This window comes from Helianthus annuus, chromosome 6 (assembly GCF_002127325.2).
Source record: "Helianthus annuus cultivar XRQ/B chromosome 6, HanXRQr2.0-SUNRISE, whole genome shotgun sequence".
Taxonomy (NCBI): domain Eukaryota; kingdom Viridiplantae; phylum Streptophyta; class Magnoliopsida; order Asterales; family Asteraceae; genus Helianthus; species Helianthus annuus.
In genome coordinates, this window is record NC_035438.2 from 27,187,068 (window position 1) to 27,208,494 (window position 21,427).

The 21,427-nt window shown below is 41.3% G+C and overlaps 1 protein-coding gene across 9 annotated transcripts; it reads left to right on the forward strand.

Annotated features, from left to right (window-relative positions):
- The first annotated feature begins 324 nt into the window (after positions 1–324).
- On the forward strand, positions 325–19,884 carry LOC110865073 (U2 small nuclear ribonucleoprotein B''-like). 9 transcript variants are annotated; one of them, XR_004860368.1, is made up of 4 exons: positions 325–504; positions 629–1,378; positions 1,522–1,604; positions 19,681–19,884. XR_004860368.1 is itself a non-coding variant. In XM_022114277.2 (2 exons), the coding sequence occupies exon 2, from the start codon at positions 18,986–18,988 to the stop codon at positions 19,475–19,477; it is 492 nt and encodes a 163-aa protein (XP_021969969.1). In that variant the 5' UTR covers positions 1,387–1,604; positions 18,938–18,985; the 3' UTR covers positions 19,478–19,624. The 9 variants fall into 9 exon arrangements, 2 of the variants coding, with proteins under 2 accessions (XP_021969969.1, XP_035830354.1); XR_004860369.1 differs by lacking the exon at positions 19,681–19,884 and adding an exon at positions 18,938–19,624; XR_004860370.1 differs by lacking the exon at positions 19,681–19,884 and having other exon boundaries at positions 629–714; positions 1,292–1,378; positions 1,522–1,714.
- Positions 19,885–21,427: the final 1,543 nt, after the last annotated feature.

The window sequence follows — 21,427 nt, forward strand, 5'->3', positions numbered from 1 at the left end:
CTACGTAGGAGTGGCTTGGAGGGGGTGGACCTAGGGGGTGGGGGATGAACCCCTTTGTGTATATATATGTATGTATGTATAGGTATATGTGAGAGAAGGAAGGAGAAGGAGGCCCGGCGAGTTCGGCTGTGGGCTGCTGGTGAGGCCGGGACGGAAGGGAGGGGGGCGGTGTGGGGGACCGACGCCGGGCCTCGCCAGGCCTAAGCCGACCCCCATACCATCCAGTCTTACTAGGAAAGTGGGTACATTGTGTTGTACAATTATTACTATACTATATGTTAATTAGAAAATTACAAAAGTGAATAAATAGTAGAAAAGCTGAAAAGGGCCTCAAAGAAACACCCACTCCCATATGGTCTAAAGAGTCTACTGTCTCTCACCTAACCCTTTTAAAGTATGAGTGAAGATTCCGGTGATTAATGTTAGACCTGATGAGTAGGTAAAATCCGTATAAGCTCCAGCAAAGATTCCGGTGAACGGGCAGGAGAAGATTCCGGTTAACGGGTAAGCTGACAACACTCACATTTTTTTTTTTTTTGTAAATAATGATCACACAGTTAACTTCGTTTGTCACAAAGATTATATGTCAAGTAACTAAAGCTTTTAATGTTGATTCTACTTCATACAGTTAAAATTTTATTGATATGGTAAAAGGCATTGGCACAACTCTAACACCGGCAAGGTTTGTGTGTGCTTAAGTGACTCATTTACATGGTAAGATTTGAATGCTTGTGTTTGTTTTTAAGGTCGCACGCCAAGTGTTTGTGACATTGCCTAAATGACTAGATCCAAACGTTGGTTAATTGGTAGTATGTGTATTTTGTACAGATGGTCAAGCTTTGGCCTATAACCCTATTTGAGGAATTCCCAACTGTGTTTCTGAATATATGATGCAGTGGCTATGATTTTGAATGTGAATAACTGAATAAAGCATGCTTCTTAGATTAGCTAACATCAGATTTGTAATCATTGTTTTAATCTGCAGGTGCTAATCTCATAGTAATTGAAAAAAAAAATCAATACGTGGGTTTGCTTGGTTTAAATATTCGACACAAGCTTCTTTTTTCTATGTATTTTGGGTTAGAATTATACATCGTAACAAGATCATGAAGATTGTGAGTTTGAACTTAATGTTCAAAGCCTTTTTTCCTCGGCTTGATAGCCCTGGCTTAAAGTTTTTGTTATGCTTTATTCTTTCCTATCAAATGTAGCAGAAGATGTATTTCTCTTTTGCTTCACACATATGCATTTAGTATTTTTATTATTGACTAATGCTTTTTTTCTCTTTAAGTTTACAGATAGAAAGTGACTAAGTGGATAAATCCAAATTGTAGACTGTTTGCAAGATGGGTAACTTAAAGAATCTTATTAATTCAAAGTAATCACACTTATATATACTTCAATTCTTTTTTATTAGAATTTGGTTTTAGACATGGTCAGCAGGCCACTTTGTTCTTGATATTGCATTATATATATTTGGCATTCTAACTAACCATTCTATTTTGGATGCATAAACATGAGCTATGATGTATATGGCTAAAAAGAGAAGAGACGGTCCACAAGGTTACAATGGTGTAAGGACCAAAAACAATGGAGCCCGTGATGTAAGTTTCTCGATTTTTACAAGTAGCTAGCATATTGTTATGATTAGGAGAGCTATATTACTACAAATATTCAAACTTTCGAAATAGAATTTATTAGGTATTTTGTGTGATTTGACCCGTTCATCCTCTTCTTATTATATCCAAGTTTATTTACGGCCCAGACTATTGGCACACCAAGTCCGTCTATTTCCACACTTAGGGTTTTAATACGTTGCGTATAGAGCTATACGCAGCGTATAGGTTGCATGAAATTCAGCGTCTGGCCCAGCAATCATAGGCAAAGACAACTAGGGTTTAGATACGCTGCGTATAGCTCTATACGCAACGTATATAACCCATCAAAATTTTGTTTGGTTATTTTGGTGTATTTGTGTTATAAATTCTCACTCGGTTTCAACGTTAAATCGCTTAAAATATATAACCGTTAATGTTATACCGTTAATATTATATACCGTTAAAAATCTTTGAAAAACGTATATACGGTTCGAATATATTATGTTGTTATCGTTTAAATTAAATTATTATACCACGTCTAGTGCGGTTCGAATATTATAAACCTTCAAATATCATACCGTTAATTATTTTTAAATACTCGTGTACGATTCGATTATATTATACTGTTTGAATACTATACTGTTTAAATTAAAATAGTATACCACGCATGGGTGCGATTCGAATACTATAACGTTAAATATTTTGAAATATCCGGGTATGGTTCAAATATATTATACCGTTTCAATACTATTCCGTTTAAATTAAATTATTATACCAAGTCTCGGTGTGGTTCGAATATTATACCGTTTAAGATTTTTATACCGTTAATTTTATTAAATTACTCGGGTACGGTTCAAATATATTTTACCGTGTTTTCATACTCTACCGTTTAAATTAAAATATTATACCAGCTTTAAATTTTTATAAAGTTAATTATTTTGAAAGACCCGGGTACGGTTCAAATATATTACACTATTTCCGTACTATACCACTTAAATTAAAATACTATATTGTTTCAATACGACTGAATATGATATATACAACATAATTTTGATATATACAACATAAGTTTGTACATACATAACAAAAGATATAATATAACTAAATACTAAATACATCGCAGAAGATAAAATACTATGGCAGCGGAACCTGTTGCTGCTGCTGATGCCATGTTGTAGCCGGAATGAAGTGTCGTGGAGGTAACCCCTCATGCTGTCGACGATCCTGCGCCTCCTCAACTAACCACTCCATCACATACGTCACCCTTTCAACGTCGTTACGTGGCTGCCGATACGCCGTGTGTGAAGGGGCATGAGTGGGCTCAACATGCCGTGGGAACTAAAGCACCCCGGGTGGTCCATGCGACTGTGGTAGGTCCGGAATGTACCTATCCGGCTCATGCTCTGCCACCTGCTCCGGCACGGCTGGGGGATTTACCGAGTCGAACTGTGCTGGCAGCTGCTTCGGCAATAAAGGGCCGACCGTCCGCACCCTTAAAACGCTTCCCGTCAGGTGGGAACTTTTTGATAATCTTCATTCTGGATAGCGTATTCATCCCCAACCTCTTCGGCTATGTCGTCGGGCGTAAAATCAGGTCACTCTCCGGGTGATAGCCAAACGAAAGGGCTATGGCTATCACAGTGACGTAGGCACGACGCAGGCGCTGCCGTATAAAAATCCGCGCTCCTGTCGATGCGCGTTACGGAAGGACACTCGTTACAGACGACATCTACTAAAAAATAAAAATATTATATATTTTGTACTCGTTGCGGTTTCGGCGCGGGTTATTGACTTACGCTCGTTACGGACGACTTCGACTAAATAATAAAAATATTATATATTTACGACTAGTTACGTTTCGACGCTCGTTATAGACATACACTCGTTACGGACGACTCGAACGATAAAATGAAAATATTATATAGTTACGGCCCGTTACGGATTCGACGCGTGTTACGGACCTACGCTCGTTACAGACGACTTCGAATAAATAATAAAAATATTATATGTTTACTACTAGTTACGTTTACACGACGTTACGGACCTACGCTCGTTACGGACAACTCGAACGATAAATAAAAATATTATATAATTACGGCTTGTGACGGATTTGACGCGCGTTACGGACGACTTCGACTAAATAATAAAAATATTATATATTTACGACTAGTTATGTTTCGACGCTCGTTATGGACCTACGCTCGTTACGCACAATTTCGACCAAAAAATAAAAATATTATATATTTACGACTAGTTATGTTTCGATGCTCGTTACGGACCTACGCTCGTTACGGACGAATTCGGGCAAAAAAATAAAAGTATTATATATTTAGAATTCGTTACGGATTCGACGCGCGTTACGGACCTACGCTCATTACGGACGACTTTGAATAAATAATAAAAATATTATATATTTACGACTAGTTACATTTCTACGCTTGTTACGGACGACAAAAACCCACAGACCTAAGACCATAAACCCTAACCCACAGTTCGTACGGTTCGTATTCGTAGCGTACACCGTATAAATAGAAAAAAAATACTAGTGCTGATCAACCTAAACCCACATACCATAAACCCTAACCCACAAACACAATGATCCTGATCAACCTAAACCCGGTTCGTATTCTAAAACCACAAAACAATGTTCCTGTTCCTGATCAACCTAACACCACAGAGCGTAATCCCTAACCCTTAAATTCTACAATTTTACCTAAAATACACCTAATTTATGGATGAAATACATACAAAATTCAAAATTATTGTACAAGGGTTGAAAAATTACCTATTGTATGCTTCAAATACGGTCCAAATATGTAATCGGCGTATGTTCTACTCGTATGTGGGTGTATTGTTGAGTGGTGTATACTGAACAACGTAGGGGATGAATCTAGGTTATACCAAGGCATCTCTATACGCAACGTATATAAAGGTAGTAAAAAGTCCATTATACCCCGGGATCCAACTGCGTATAGACCCCTTCCAGGGGGTAAAATGGTAATTTTCTTGAAAGTCAAAGATGCATTGACCCTGGAAATTACCATTTTACCCCTGGAAGGGGTCTATGAGCAGCTGGATCCAGGGGTATAATAGACCTTTACTTACCTTTATATACGCTACGTATATAAAGTCCCAATTTACCTATTTCCTCCTCGTTTGAGGCTATACACAGCCTGAGTCGGGGGTAATTTGGTCTTTCTGGACCGTCTATACACTGCGTAAGGTACTATACGAAACGTATATAAAGGGTCAGTTTTGTATTTTTTTGGTATTTCTTTATTTAATTATAAAAAACAATATAATTTATATTGTTAATAATATAAATTATAAATGTGTTTATATTGTTATTGTTAATATTAATAGTTTTAAAAATACTACAAATATTATAAATTATACAAATTCTACAATTAACACAAATATTAATTAACAAAAATACAAGTTTTCATTTAATCTTCGATAACATTTATAGTCGGGTCTTTGTCAAAGTCTGATTCAGGGTTCATTATCTTGGTGTAGCGTTGTAATCGCGCCCATACATTTCTTCCCACTTTCCGTAACTATCGTTCGGTGTAACGACCATAGGTGGTTCACTAGAGGCATGGGGTAGGGGTGTTCAAAAAACTCACGGCTCGCAGCTCGCTCGAAACTCGTTCGAAAAATGTTCAAAAAAATCTTGGCTCAAAAATGTTCAAAAAAACTCATAGGTTGTAAACGAGCCAGCTCGGCTCGATTTGTAAACGAGCCGAGCTCGAGTTTGGCCCGGCTCGGCTTGTGAGCCAGCTCTATAAGGTTTACATCCTTTTTTTGTCCCACATCGCTCAGAAGACAAAAACTAAGGGAATATCTCCCCTACAAAAGAAGGTAAAGATAATGTACAAAGTGAGCTAACTATTTATACTTGCATATTTAGCCATTTAGTTAAATTAAATTGCAATTCTGGCCCTAAGTCTATGAAGAGATTCATTTTCTAGGGTTTTTTACGTAGTAAATTTTGCGGTTCTTTGTTAGTTCGAGCTAGATCAAGCCGAGCCGAGCTAGCTCGAATTTTAATCGAGTCGAGCTCAAGCTTCAAATCTTTGCTCGATTTGAAATTCGAGCTCAAGCCGAGCCAGCTCTAATTGAGTTCGAGCTGGGTCGAGCTTGGCTCGTTTACAGCCCTAGTATGGGGTAGTCTCCTTCCAACTTAACATGTATGAAGTGTTGTTAACATGTACGAGTGTTATCTCTTTTGGTCATGGCTCTTGAGGGGCATCCCATAACGGGAAGAAAGTACAACTCCTTTGGATGCTTAGCACGTGGACGATGGTATTATACCTTTGCGCTAGGAGAAGCCCTGCGTGGGACATTTCCATCCAGTGACTTTCGGGGCAAGCTTTCACTGAATGCCAAGAGATGCTCCTACGTATCTGGTTAAATTCTCCTTCGCCCCATGCTTCAAATATAGGCCACCATAGCGATACGTTATGATCAATCTCTAGTACTTAATCCTTTCGAACACGAGGCTATATGTGTTCCCCAAAACCTTACCCGATAGCCGCAGACCGAAACCCACAATGACTGCCTGGCGTCCCATCTTGTATACACGATATGTAAGGGTGTAACTCTGATGGCATTTGTCGCTCAAACTTCTTAATGGTTAACAAGTTCTCGTCTTCCTTTATTAATGGAAACCCATGATCATCCCGTGTCTCCTTCTTTTTAGAACTCGTTAGACGGCTTCATTGCAATTTAGGTTTTCAGACTTTACAACCGAACCAGTTCCACGAGAGCCCTGTGACGGTACGTATGAGCTGTGTCAGGGTAAATCGTACCTATGTTATGGGGAACTTGCATATACGTTGCTTGCCTCACCATAGGAGCTGTTTCTCACAACTTTGCCTACCCTCGCAGCTTCTTCTAACCTTTGTTGTACCATCTTTGATGTACACAGACCGCGAGTATCTTGCTGGACAATCAGTGGTTTCTTAGTTGATTTTGTTGGGGTCAACACCGCTTTTATCTTTGAAATCAAAATTTTTTTTCTGAGCGGTGGATTACGACTCTAATTGTTGCCGCACAAAATTGAGCTCTTCTACAACATCGACCTCCTCATCTATCAGGTTACACGGTAGTAAGTCAAGCTTATGCCAGAATACATCTACGTCTTCGAGTTGTATGTTACGCTCTGCACAGTTAAATCGATACAATGTATAACCTGCTAAAATCGTATTAAATAACAAAAAGGTTTGTATATTTAAGATTTTTACCAGCACTCCTGTACTTTTCCAGCCTACAAGCACACGACAACCCACAATTAAGCCGCATATGGCAACCACATGATGCGTTAAGTTTATGCAACACCTTTAGCTTCCTCATTAGCTCTCCTTCCAGCAAATCCAGTGCTGTATGGGAAACCTTTCAACGTAGGTTGTCCAAAAGTGGTTGTCTGTGGTGGTTCATCGTTTTTTCGATGCTTTTGGTGAAACTTTTTTCTATTTCCCCTATCCGGGTTTCAACTATATCAATGACATATCCCACGATTCGGTCCAATGAACTCCTGTCTCGAACGTATCTTTTTAAATTTACGTGCTGGCTCTCAACTCTGTTAGCGGTGCGCTGACCAAAGTTAGGACTCTTATCAGTCCACGCAAAAACGAACATTTCTTTATAGTCTTTGAGCCAGTTATACTTAACGCGGACGGTGGAGACTACATAAAACTACCACCATCAGTTAGATCATCATACACAACGGTCTAACAACAATACAAATACAATTAATAATAATATTTTAACAATAATACAAATATTAATGTGATACCCGATTAATTTGAAACGGATTACACGGGTTAGAGGGTTGATAATCATCATACAGTGGTGTGTTCAGAGGCTTATCACCATATCCACCATATCTATCTGAATTATCTTGTTGCACGTAAGAAACTTCACATCCGTATCCGTAATCTGGATACGATTGTTGTGCCGGGTAATAAGGTTTATCAACATGGGCATTTTCAACACCGTATCCTACGTATCCATCGGGATTACCTTGTTGCGCATACAGAGATTCACACCCGTATCCGTAATTAGGATACACTTGATGCGCCGGGTAATATGGTTCATCAACAGGTGGAATCAGAGCCTTGTTCAAGTCTGGAAACTGTTTGTTTTGATCAACAGGGACGCCGGACACGACCTCCTCCTCATCATTAGCATCATTCACTCACTCCCCACGAGTCGTTAGAATACTGTTTAAAGAAATAATTGTCATCCCAAAATGATGCCATTTTAGCTCCACAGTCGTGCGACAAATTATAACCGATGAATTAAATAACTGAGGAAGTGAAGAATGCAATATATTGTTTTGAATTCTTAGGCAGATGGATGTCTAAATACTGTTTTGAATTCACAATTATCAGCCTCGTGTAGCTCTATACTTGTGCCTAGACAACATCGTATTAATGTCAAATCTGTCTGACATACACTCTGTATAGCTCTATACGCAGCGTACAGGTGCCTCGTATACTGGCTTCGTATGGCTCAATACGAAGCGCATATCTGCATGATTTGACAGTGTATAAGGTTGACTGACTGGTCGTGTACCTACCCTGTACATACGCTGCGTATAGCTCTATACGCAGCGTATAGGTGCCTCGTATACTGTCTTCGTATGGCTCTATACGCAGCGTATATATGCATGATTTGACAGTGTACGAGGTTGACTGACTGGTCGTGTACGTACCCTATACCTACGTTGCGTATAGGTCTATACGCAACGTAGGTACATGAAGTGTTTAGTGTTCAAATAGCCAAGTTGGTGTGCCAATATGCAGACCCTTATTTACTCCTTTGACCAGTTGGTGTCAAAAGTATAACGTAAGTTGAACCATTTGAATTTGATGAATTTTAAAAACATATACAGGCTCTGTACCAAAGCGAAAAACCCGACAAACAAGAAACAACACCACCAGACAACATTCTTGAGGACGACATGTTGGCGCTTTTACTCAAACAATTCTCAGGATTCAAGGACGTCAAAATAATCTATGCAAAACTGGGTATCGCTTTTTTCGTGTTTGATGAGAAAAAAAACTTTCTATTGCAACGCAATCCCCATAGGGCTCAAGATCACCCCTCAAAAATGTCTTTTTTACAAAAATTGAAGAAAATAGTACTATGTGTAGGGATAAAGATGCATAATGGTGTTTGTGTGAATGTGTGGTTTAATTTAAAAAGAGAAGATGAAGTGCAGTATTTTGGTTGTTCTGGGCATTATAAGTGCCACCTAGGCTAGGTAACGCCTTATTAGACGGTCTTATGTTGACTTGCAATTCCTAGGTTTTTTGGGTCATTTCAAAACTAGATGTTATTTCATGGGTTGACCATGAAATGCAAATATTACCAACGAGTGGGAGAAAGACCCCTCTTAACATACTTTGCTTTAAACTCGGTTCCCGTTTCAAAAAGACAACCCTTATTTCTCCCCCCTCGGAGAGGACATGCCCAAATAAGGCAAACCCTTGGGGTAACCTAATGGCAAAAGGCGATCACATACTCCCGCGATCAGAGACCACTGGTTGTCCAAGCCTACCATCTTTAGTTTCGAGAAAAATCTGTCGCTCGAAGGCCTATTATGGTAAAATCTGGTTGGGATCCGATTTGAACTTGAGACACGTAGCCTTCAACCCTAAATCTTCACTTCCCCTCCAATGTCAGTTGAGCTACAACTCATTAAAACGCATATGTTATCAAACAAAGAACGAATCGGTGTAGCGTGTCGCAACGCACGCACGATATAAACCTGGTTACTTTAAAATCAATAAGGGTTGCATATTGGCACACCAACTTGGCTATTTGCACACCAAACCCTACCTGTACCTACACTGCGCATAGACCTATACGCAACGTAGGTACAGGGTATGTACACGACCAGTCAGTAAACCTCGTACACTGTCAAATCATGCATATATACGCTGCGTATAGAGCCATACGAAGACAGTATACGAGGTACCTATACGCTGCGTGTAGAGCTATACGCAGCGTATGTACATGGTAGGTACACGACCAGTCAATCAACCTTGTACACTGTCAGATCATGCATATATGCGCTTCATATAGAGCCATACGAAGCCAGTATATGAGGCACCTATACGCTGCGTATAGAGCTATACGCAGTGTATGTCAAGACATATTTGACATTATACGATGTTGTCTAGGCACGTGAATAAAGGTATACGCCGATTATAGAGTTATACGAGGCTGATAATTTTTTTAATTCAAAACAGTATTTAGACATCCATCTGCCTACGAATTCAAAACAATGTGTCTCATTCTTCACTTCCTCAGTTATAATTTGTCGCACGACTGTGGAGCTAAAATGGCATCATTTTGGGACGGAAATTATTTCTTTAAAAAGTATTCTAACGACTCGTGGGGAGTGAATGATGCTAATGAGGAGGAGGAAGTTGTGTTTGGCGCCCCTGATAATCAAAACATACAAATGCCATACTTGAATGAGGCTCCGACTCTCTTGTTGATGAACCATATTACCCGGCGCATCAAGTGTATCCTAATTACGGATACGGGTGTGAATCTTCGTACGTGCAACAAGGTAATCCGGATGGATACGAAGGATACGGTACTGAGAATGCCCCTGTTGATGAACCGTATTACCCGGCACAACAATCGTATCCGGATTACGGATACGGGTGTGAAGTTTCTGACACGCAACAAGATAATTCGGGTGGATATGATGATGAGCCTCCGAACACACCACTGTATGATGATTATCAACCCTCTAACCCGGGCAATCCATTTCAAATTAATCAGGTATCACACTAATATTTGTATTATTGGTTAAAATATTATTATTTATTGTATTTGTATTGTTGTTAGACCGTTGTGTATGATGATCCGACTGATGGTGGTAGTTTTATGTAGTCTCCATCGTCTGCGTTAAGTATAATTGGCTCAAAGACTATAAAGAAATGTTCGTTTTTGCGTGGACTGATAAGAGTCGTACTTTGGTCAGCGCACCACTAGCAGAGTTAAGAGCCAGCATGCAAATTTGAAAAGATACGTTCGAGACAGGAGTTCATTGGACCGAATCGTGGGATGCTTAATTAATATAGTTGAAACACAGATAGGGGAAATAGAAAAAAGTTTCACCGAAAGCATCGAAAAAACGATAAACCACCACGGACAACCACTTTTGGACAACCTACGTTGAAAGGTTTCCCATATAGCACTGGATTTGCTGGAAGGAGAGCTAATGAGGAAGCTAGAGGTGTTGCATAAACTTAACGCATCATGTGGTTGCCATATGTGGCTTAGTTGTGGGTTACCGTGTGCTTGTAGGCTGGAAAAGTACAAACGTACTGGTAAAAAATCTTAAACATACAAACCTTTTGTTATTTAATACGATTTTAGCAGGTTATACACTGTATTGATTTAACTGTGCAGAGCGAAAGATACAACTCGAAGACATAGATGTATTCTGGCGTAAGCTTGACTTACTACCGTGTAAACTGATAGATGAGGAGGTCGATGTTGTAGAAGAGCTCAATATTGTGCGACAACAATTAGAGTCTCAATCCCCCGCTTAGAAAAAAGTTTGATTTCAAAGATAAACGCGGTCTTGACCCCAACAAAATCAACTAAGAAACCACTGATTGTCCAACAAGATACTCGCGGTCTGCCTACGTCAAAGAAAGTACAACAAAGGTTAGAACAAGCTGCGAGGGTAGACGAAACTGTGAGAAACAGCTCCTATGGTGAGGCAAGCGACATATATGCAAGTTCCCCACAACATAGGTACGATTTACCCTGACATAGCTCATACGTACCGTCACAGGGCTCTCATGGAACTTGTTCGGTTGTAAAGTCTAGAAAACCTAAAATCCAACGAAGCCGTCTAACGAGTTCTAAAAAGAAGGAGACGCGGGATGATCTTGGGTTTCCATTAGTAAAGGGGGACGGGAACTTATTGACCATTAAGAGGTTTGAGCGACAGATTCCATTGGAGTTACACCCTTACATATCGGGTATACAAGATGTGACGCCAGACGGTCATTGTGGGTTTCGGTCTGTGGCTATCGGGTTAGGTTTGGGGAACACGTATAGCCCCGTGTTCGAACGGATTTAGTACTAGAGATTGATCATAATGTATCGCTATGGTGGCCTATATTTGAAGCATGGGCGATGGAGAATTTAACCGGATACGTAGGAGCATCTTTTGGCATTTAGTGAATGCTTGCCCCGAAAGTCACTGGATGGAAATGCCCCACGCAGGGCGTCTCCTAGCGCAAAGGTATAATATCCTTGTCCACGTGCTAAGCATCCAAGGGAGTTGTACTTTCTTTCTGTTATGGGATGCCCCTGAAGAGCCACGACCAAAAGCGATAACACTCGTACATGTTAACAACACTTCATACATGTTAAGTTGGAAGGAGACTACCCCATGCTAGGGCTGTAAACGAGCCGAGCTCGACCCAGCTCGAACTCAATTAGAGTTGGCTCGGCTCGAGCTTCAAATCGAGCTAAGATTTGAGGCTCGAGCTCGACTCGATTAAAATTCAAACTAGCTTGGCTCGGCTCGATCTAGCTCGAACTAACAAAGAATCACAAAATTTACTATTTAAAAAGCCCTAAAAATGAATCTCTTCATTGACTAAGGGCCATAATTGCAATTTAATTTAACTAAATGGCTAAATATGTAAGTATAAATAGTTAGATCACTTTGTACATTGTCTTTACCTTCTTTTATATGGGAGATATTCCCTTAGTTTTTGTCTTCTGAGCGATGTGTGACAAAAAAATAAAGGATGTAAACCTTATCGAGCCGAGCCAGGCCAAGCTCGAGCTCGGCTCGTTTACAAACCGAGCCGAGCTGGCTCGTTTACAACCGAGCCAATTTCGAGCCGAGCTTTTTTTTGAACTTTTTTCGAGCGAGCTGCGAGCCGCGAGTTTTTTTAACACCCCTACCCCATGCTTTCAATGAACCACCTGTGTCGTTACACCAAACAATAGCTGCGGACAGTGGAAAGAAATTTATAGGTCGCGGTTACAACGCTACACCAAGATAATGAACCCTGAATTAGACTCAGACAAAGACCCGAGTATAAATGTTATCGAAGATTAAATGAAAACTTGTATTTTTGTTAATATTTGTGTTAATTGTAGAATTGTATTATTTTTAAAATTATTAATATTAACAATAATAATATAAACACGTTTATAATTTATATTATTAACAATATAAATTATATTGTTTTTTATAATTAAATAATGAAATACCAAAAAAATACAAAACTGACACTTTATATACGTTCCGTATAGTACCTTATGCAGCGTATAGATAGTCTAGAAAGACCAAATTACCCCTGACTCAGGCTGCATATAGCCTCAAACGAGGGGAAAATAGGTAAATGAGACTTTATATACGCATCGTAGGGTCCTGTACGATGCGTATATAAATGTCAGACAAATTCCCCCCAAAACCAAGCTTTTAAAATTTGGAATTTTGAAATTACTATTATACCCCTGGATCAAGCCTCGTATAGACCCTTTCCAGGGGTATAATGGTAATTCTCCACGGTCAACGCATTTTTTACTTTCTGGAAAATTACCATTATACCTTCTGGAAAGGGTCTATACGACGCTTAATCCAGGGGTATAATAGACCTTTTACTTACCTTTATATACGTTGCGTATATAGCGTATAGCTCTATACGCAACGTATATAAAGGTAAGTAAAAGGTCTATTATACCCCTGGATCCAGCTGCGTAAAGTCCCATTCTATGGGTAAAATGGTAATTTCTAGGGTCAAAGCATCTTTGACTTTCTGGAAAATTACCATTTTACCCCTGGAAGGGGTCTATACGCAGCTGGATCCACGGGTATAATGGACTTTTTGCTGCCTTTATATACGCTGCGTATAGAGCTATATAATATTTTTATTATTTAGTCGAAGTCGTCCGTAACGAGCATCGAAACGTAACTAGTTGTAAATATATAATATTTTTATTATTTAGTTGAAATCGTCCGTAACAAGCGTAGGTCCGTAACGCGCGTCAAATCCGTAACGAGCCGTAGTAATGAAATATTTTCATTTTATCGTCCGAGTCGTCCGTAACGAGCGTTGAAACTTAACTAGTCGTAAATATATAATATTTTTATTATTTAGTCAAAGTCGTCTGTAACGTGCGTTGAATCTGTAGCGAGCCGTAATTATATAATATTTTGATTTTATCTTTTAAGTCGTCTGTAACGAGTGTCAAAACGTAACTATTCGTAAATATATAATATTTTTATTATTTAGTTGAAGTCGTCCGTAACGAGCGTAGGTCCGTAACGCGCGCCGAAACCTTTACGAGTACACTATGTATAATATTTTTATTTTTTAGTCGATGTCGTCCGTAACGAGCGTACGTCCGTAACGCACGTCGAGAGAAGCGCGGATTATTATACGGCGGCGCCTACGTCAGTTATCCCTTTCATTTGGCTATCACCGGAGAGTGACTCGATTTTACGCCCGACGATACAGCCGAAGAGGTTGGGGATGAACATCTATTCGGAATGAAGATTATCAAAAAGTTCTCACCTGACGGGAAGCGTTTTAAGGGTGCGAACGGTCGGCCCTTGGTGCCGAAGTAGCTGCTGGCACAGTTCGACCCGTAGATCCCCTAGCCGTGCTGGAGTAGGTGACAAAGCATGAGCCATATATGTACATTCTGGAACTACCACCCGGGGCGCCTCGGTTCCCACGACATGTTGGGCCCGGTCCTGGCCCCTCATCCCCTCACACGCAGCATATCAGCAGCTACGTCATGACGTTGAGGAGGCGCATGATTGTCGACAACGTGAGGGGTTACCTCGACGACACTTCATTCCGGCTGCAGCAGCAGGAGGATCCGCTGCCATAGTATTTCATCTTGTGCGATGTATTTAGTATTTAGTTATATTATATCTTTTGTTATGTATGTACAAACTTATGTTGTATATATATCATATTCAGTCGTATTGAAACAATATAGTATTTTAATTTAAACGGTATAGTATGGAAATGGTGTAATATATTCGAAGCGTACCTGGGTATTTCAAAATAATTAACGTTATAAAAATTTAAAACTTGTATAATATTTTAATTTAAAAGGTATATTATGAAAACACGGTAAAATATATTTGAACCACACCCGAGTAATTTAATAAAATTAATGGTATAAAAATCTTAAACAGTATAATATTCGAACCACACCGAGACTTGGTATAATAATTCAATTCAAACGGAATAGTATTGAAACGGTATAATATATTCGAACCGTATCCGTATATTTCAAAATATTTAACGGTATAATATTTTAACGTTATAGTATTCGAAGCGTACCTATACGTGGTACAGTATTTTAATTTAAACGGTATAGTATTTTAATTTAAACGGTATAATATATTCGAACCATACACGAGTATTTAAAAATAATTAACAGTATGATATTTAAACGTTTATAGTATTCGAAACGCAGAAGACGTAGTATAATAATTAATTTAAACGATAACAATATAATATATTCGAACCGTATATATGTTTTTCAAAAAATTTAACGGTATAACTTTAACGGTTATATATTTTAAGCGATTTAACGTTGGAAACGGGTGAGAATTTATAACACAAATACACCAAAATAACCAAACAAAATTCTGATGTATATACGCAGCGTATACAAACCCTAGTTGTTTGTGCCTATTATTATTGGGTCCGGCGCTGAATTTCATGCAACCTATACGTTGCGTATAGCTCTATACGCAGTGTATTAAAACCTTAAGTGTGCAAATAGGCAGCCTTGGTGTGCCAATAGTTTGGGCCATCAATAAATGTTGGGTGTAATTTATATTTATCCATATAAACATTATGTATAAAATCATGGGCGCAACTTTCTTGGGGCGGGAGGGGGCGCTCGGCCCCCCGAACTTTTCGACACGTAGTGTTATGAACAGTACCTTCGTATAGAAATTTTTAGGTATATACGTTTTCGCTCCCCCCCCCCACCCGGAATTAGGAAAAATCAACCCCCAAGCTTCGCCAACGTATAAAATCTAATTTATTTGAGTGTACAAAAAAGCAGCATTGATTATGACGACGGGCCAATGGAAAAGCCCATTTTACCCGTTTTGGATTATCCTTATACGGGCCCAATTACGAGTAAGCCCAAATGGTAAGGTTATCTTACCCATTAAGGTTTCTTTCCTTTGGGAAAAAGCGGGAAAACTACTAGCAGGGAAGACCTGCCTCATTTAATGTGTGACAAGAATAGGATCTCGGCTGAAAGAGTGTACTTCTCCGGCTGGAGCATTAAATGAGATGATCATCTTGCCGTTGGGGGTCAGACACGTGTCTGCACCCCCCGAGAACCCACAGATACCGTTTGATCACATGTGTAAAATATCTAGTGCATAAGATAAGGACCGGCTGTTATATATAAGGGCAAGGGGGAGAAGGCATGGAGGTTGTCGAATACCCAACTCTCGGATGACGTAAGATGGATCTTCGCTGACGTTGAGAGCCTTCACCTTAGCTACTGCAAAAGAACAAACCATTAGCCTCGCCACGGAGGACCCCGGAGGGGGGATCCGTGATCAAGCTCCGACGTGAGAGTAAGTAAACTTGCCGGAGGAGCAGAGGAGTTTTATCCCGATGAGTGTGATCACCGGGATGTTTCCTCTATGGTGTGAATCGAATAAGTGTGATGTAGGTGATAAATGCGTGGGAATATTGGTCGGAAATTAATATGGTGGTAGTAAATGAGAGTGGAGTAAATGAGATGGTCTCCTGATCATACCTTATGTCCTTCATTGTTCTTCTTATATAATACCCAGCCCTTATCTTGCGTGTGAGATATTTTACTTAGATGATCCAACGAGTCTGGCGAGTCCTCGAGGGGTGCAGACACGTGTCTGACCCCTAACGGTAAGATGATCTTCTCATTTAATGCTCTAGCCGGAAAGTACATATGCCAGCCGAGATCCTCTTCTTGTCAATATTAAATGAAGCCTGCATTCCCTGCTCGTGGTTTTCCCGCCTTTAACAAAGGGAAAGATACCTTAATGGGCAAGATAACTCTATTACTTGGGCTTTCGTATAATTGGGCCTTTGTAAGGATAACCCAGAGCGGGTAAAGTGGGCCTTTCCACTGGCCCGTCGTCAAGTCATCTTTAGTCCCTGGTTCTGAGACCCGAGGCTCATGATCCGAGGCTGAGTCATAACTATTCGAAGAACGGTTTTTTTTTGTGTGGGCCCTCTCCTTGTCAGTTGTAATCAACCGTCCCCACTAGCCATTTTCTGCCGGATACCTATAGCGGGAGTTATCCCCTTATCAACACGTGCCCCTTTTTTGAATTTTGACGAGATTGATGATGGGACGGTTATCTGCATGTCAGTTGCCCCCTTTTTAAATACCCTATACCCTTTCAAACTTTTCTGTCTAACCTTTCAGATTCCTTTTCTTCTCCGTCACAATTCCTTTTGCTCACCATTTCTTCTCCGATCGCCGTTCTCCTTCCGACTATGAGTCGTTCCGGCCGTTCTGTAATCAAGTCGGTCCTGACGGCAAAGGATTTGAGGTCTTTTGTCGAGACATTTGCCATCCCTGAACAGTTTTCTCCTACCTTGCCGAATCCTGATGAACCGGCGGTGTTTACGCCGGATGTGATTCCTCTTTATACCCTAGCTTTCTCCTCTTGCAGGGTCCGATATCCACTCTCCTCTTTTAAAGTCGATTTGCTTCGCCATTTTAGGGTTCACTTCTCTCAGTTGCATCCCTTAGGGTGGATGAGAGTGGTACATTTCGAATTATCTTGTGCTGCTATTTCCGGTAAACCTTCCATTCCCTTGTTCTGCATGTTTTATAAGCTGATCTCCGATGGAGATTGGTTTACCTTTGCCAAGAGGCAGAACAACATGTCAAAGCCCTGTTATTCTTTCATGCCTACTTCTACTTACCCGAAGGATTGGAAAAGTAGGTTTATTTTTGTCTCTGCTACTATGATGTCAGAATCCCCTTTACCCAGGGATGCTGATACTCCCATCGAAGATGTTGTTCCTTCTTTATCGACGAACGAGAGTGTTAAGTGGAAGCGTATGTATGAGCATCCTACCAGGGCTTTCACTTTTTCCGAGGGTATTTTGGCTATGGGTGGATTGAGTCCCTCTTACCCTGTTCGTCCCAAAGCTTTCTTTGGCAAAAAGGTATTTTTCCGTCTTAGGTCTGCATTTGTTTGTTTTTGTTTCTTTGTCTCCGTGTAGTCATCTTTAGTGTCTTTCTCCTGCAGAGTTGACTTTATGGAGGTTGCTTCAGGGAGACTCCAAGGATGTGCAGTTTATGGTTGATGGTGAAGTTGTTCCGGGTCTGAGCCGGAGTGGGGTAGCGTTGGTTACAGGGGGATCTGCCCAGGTTGGGGGTTCTGTCACCGTGAGAGGTGATGAGGGGAACCCCTCTGATGAGGAGGAAAGTTCCCCCGACCTTCCCCCTGTCCAACATGCTGATCAGAGCGAAGATGAAGATTTGGAAATCCGTTTAGTTTGCAAGAGAAAATCTGTAAGTCCTCAGCCAGCCCCTGCTCCCCGTAATATCCGACAAAGACTTCAAAGTGTCAGTGGTCAGAAGCCCCCTCCTTCATCGAAGGTTGTTTCTGATCTTCCCCCTGTTGGGGTCAAAGGCTCTTTGTCTAAACACTTGAGGTCTTCGAGTCTTGTTTTTGATATCTTTTCCTTGTTTTGCAGGGGAGTTCTCAGGATCCCATAGAGATTCCTACCGGCCCCTCTTCTTCTCGTGTTCGGGATAAGGCTTTTGAGGTGGGTGTAGCCCGCTTCTCCTCAGCTTTTGAGCTTTCGCCTTCCCATGCTACTGGGACCAGTAAACCCACTCCTCTTGAAGGTCCCGCTCATCGATCTCCTCTCACTCCTCTGTTTGAAGATGCTATCCCCCTCACTTACGTCTCCAAATGGAAGGTTCAGTGATAGGGACTCCTGAAGCTGCTCGGGACTTCTTGAACCATGTTGTTCCTCCCTCACATAAATTCGTGAATTCTGCTCTGAGTGACGACCTTTTCGAGGACCAATACAGCATGTCCCTTTGTGAGAGCTTTTTTAGGGGTGCTGGTATGTTGCAGAGGGTTGATGATCTAAGGAGGGCTAACGAGGGACTCAAGGCTAAGCTTAAGGCTTCCCAATCTGTTGCTGCCAGACTTAGGTGTCGGGTGGTTGAAGCTGAGAGGAAGTTACAGGAGGAGAAGGTGTACAATCCTTCCTCCTCCCCCCCCCCCTTCTTTTTTTTATATACATATACTGATTCTTCTTTTTTTTGTTCAGGGGGCTGGGGCCATGCTGGAGAAGAAAGAGCGAGCCTAGGAGCAGGAGATGGCGGTGCTGATGGGAGAGAAGGAAGAATTGGCTGCTGAGCTGAAGTATCTGAAGGAGGTTGGCTCCGTTTCTCAGGAGCAACTTAACACCATGTATGCGAATTACGGGGTAACCTCTGATGATAATCAGCGGTTGGCAAGGGAAAAGCATTGGCTGATCACTGAAGGTTTCGGAGCTTTCCTTGCTGTTGTTGCTCAGTCAGAGGACTTTAAGGGTGGTTTAGAGGAGATATACAGGGCTTACCGGGATGTGGGCTACCAGGCCGGTCTGAAGGATGGATATGCTTACTCTGCCCAGGGTTTGGGCAGGAAAGAGACTCCGTTGTACAATTCCAAAGCTAAGAGGAAGCTGTCCAAGTTGGACGAGGAGTTTGGAAGCAAGACCCCTAACATCCTGAAGAAGATCCTGGAGCATCCCTTAATATCGATTGATGAGTTAAAAGCCCAGTTTTCCTCTGCTGGTCCTTCCTCTCCGCCATCTTTGGTCTAGGGGTGCACCCCAGTAATTTCTGAACATTTGTTTCTCTTCGATATGGTTGTAACTTAACTACTCGTCCTAGGATATTTTTAAACTTTTGGTGTTTGGGGGCCTTTGTGTGGGGGGCCCCCTTTGGTTGCTAATCATGTAGTTCATGCTTTTTGTGTTGTTGCCCTGTCATTTGCATGTTGTTTGCTATGTTTGTTGCTTTGCAGGAGCTTTTGCTTAGGATCAAGACGGTGTTTTTCCTGGGGACCTTTGGGCTATTTTACAAGGAGTTGGGCTTTAGTTCTTTTGGTTGAACTTGTTGTGCTTTGTTGTTCTGTATTTTGGCCAGATTTATTGAAGCTTTTCTTTGTACATTTGTTCTGTAAATGAATGAAACACGATCTCTGTTTGTAGTTTAGTTTACAAAGATATACTGTGTTTGTGGTTTGTTTAGTAAACATGGATTGTCTGTTTGAGGCCAATCACTGGACAAGTTTATAATGTAAGATTATGTTTATTATCTGCTTTTTTGTCCGTTTTCTTTGGGTTAGCTAGACCCTTATTTGCCCCACGGCCGGGCTTTTGACATGTTTAGGATGCCCTATACACGTGTGTTTGCCTGTTAGTTAGGTTCTATGGTGTCCCTGGGCACGTCTGCCTAGGTGTAATGCCCATTATTTTCTCAAAAGGGGACATGTTGATTGTCCGTTTTTCATTCATTTCTTGGGGATTCATACTTCCCAGCATGAATTGTTTCAAAAGACCTGTCTTTGGGGGAACCCCAGATTAATAGTTAAATGCTACAAAAGTGGCTCTTGGCCATTTTCTTTGGGGGCAGACCCTCACATGTAATATTTCCTCAGCTGCATGAGATTCCAGGTCCTGGGGACCTCCTTGCCTTCGAGTGTTTCCAATTTGCAATTCCCTTTGCCGTTTGCCCATATGACCCGGTAGTGTCCCTCCCAGTTGGGGTCTAGCTTTCCGGTGCTTTCCTGCAGGCTGGCTTCATTTGCCCTTAGGACTAGGTCCCCGAGGACAAGGTTGTGCTTTTTCATCCTGGCGTTGTAATAACTTTCCAGCTGCCTCTTGTATCTGGCTTCCTTGACTGCTGCTATTTCTCTTCTTTCTTCCAAGAGATTCAAGTTCACTCTGAGATCTTGCTCATTTTCCTCCTCCCGGAGCCTCATTCGGGCAGTTGGGAATCCTATCTCAGCCGGGATGACAGCTTCCGTTACGTAGGTCAGGCTGAAAGGAGTCTCCCCATTGCAACCCTTAGGGGTGGTCCTGTATGCCCATAACACGAATGGAAGCTCTTCCAACCATCCTTTTTGTTTTCTCCCGAGTCTTCCCTTCATTCCTTCGATGATGCTTTGGTTAGCTCTCTCCACTAACCCATTACTTTGGGCGTGGGTGACGGAGGTGAACACTTGTTGAATGTGCATCTGCTCGCACCATGGCTTGAAAGGTCTTCCAACAAACTGGACGCCATTGTCGCTCACCAGCTCTTTTGGGACCCCATATCTGCAGATGATGTTGTCTAATACAAACCGCCTCATCTGTTCCCCAGTGATTTTTGACAAGGGCTTCGCTTCGATCCACTTGGTGAAATAATCGATGGCCACTACCACATACTTGACTCCTCCTGTACCTTCCGGGAATGGCCCAATTACGTCGATAGCCCATTTTTGGAATGGCCAGGATGTCGAAACTGGCATCATGGGGTGCTTGTGTCGGTGGGTCATTGGTGCATGTACTTGGCAGTTATCACACTTCTTGATCTCCTCGAACGTTGTTTCGTACATTTGTGGCCAATAAAATCCTGCATTCATTGCCCTTGTTACTATCGTTCTTGGCCCCGAATGCATTCCACAAATCCCTTCATGCATTTCCCTAATCACATACTCAGCCTCTTCCATATCAACACATTTCAGGGATGGGCCCAGATATGACCGTCGATACAACTCTCCGTCAATC

Coding starts and splice junctions, on each gene's coding strand:
- LOC110865073 (XM_022114277.2), top strand. CDS start 18,986: ATGGCGGTGCTGATGGGAGAGAAGGAAGAATTGGCTGCTGAGCTGAAG.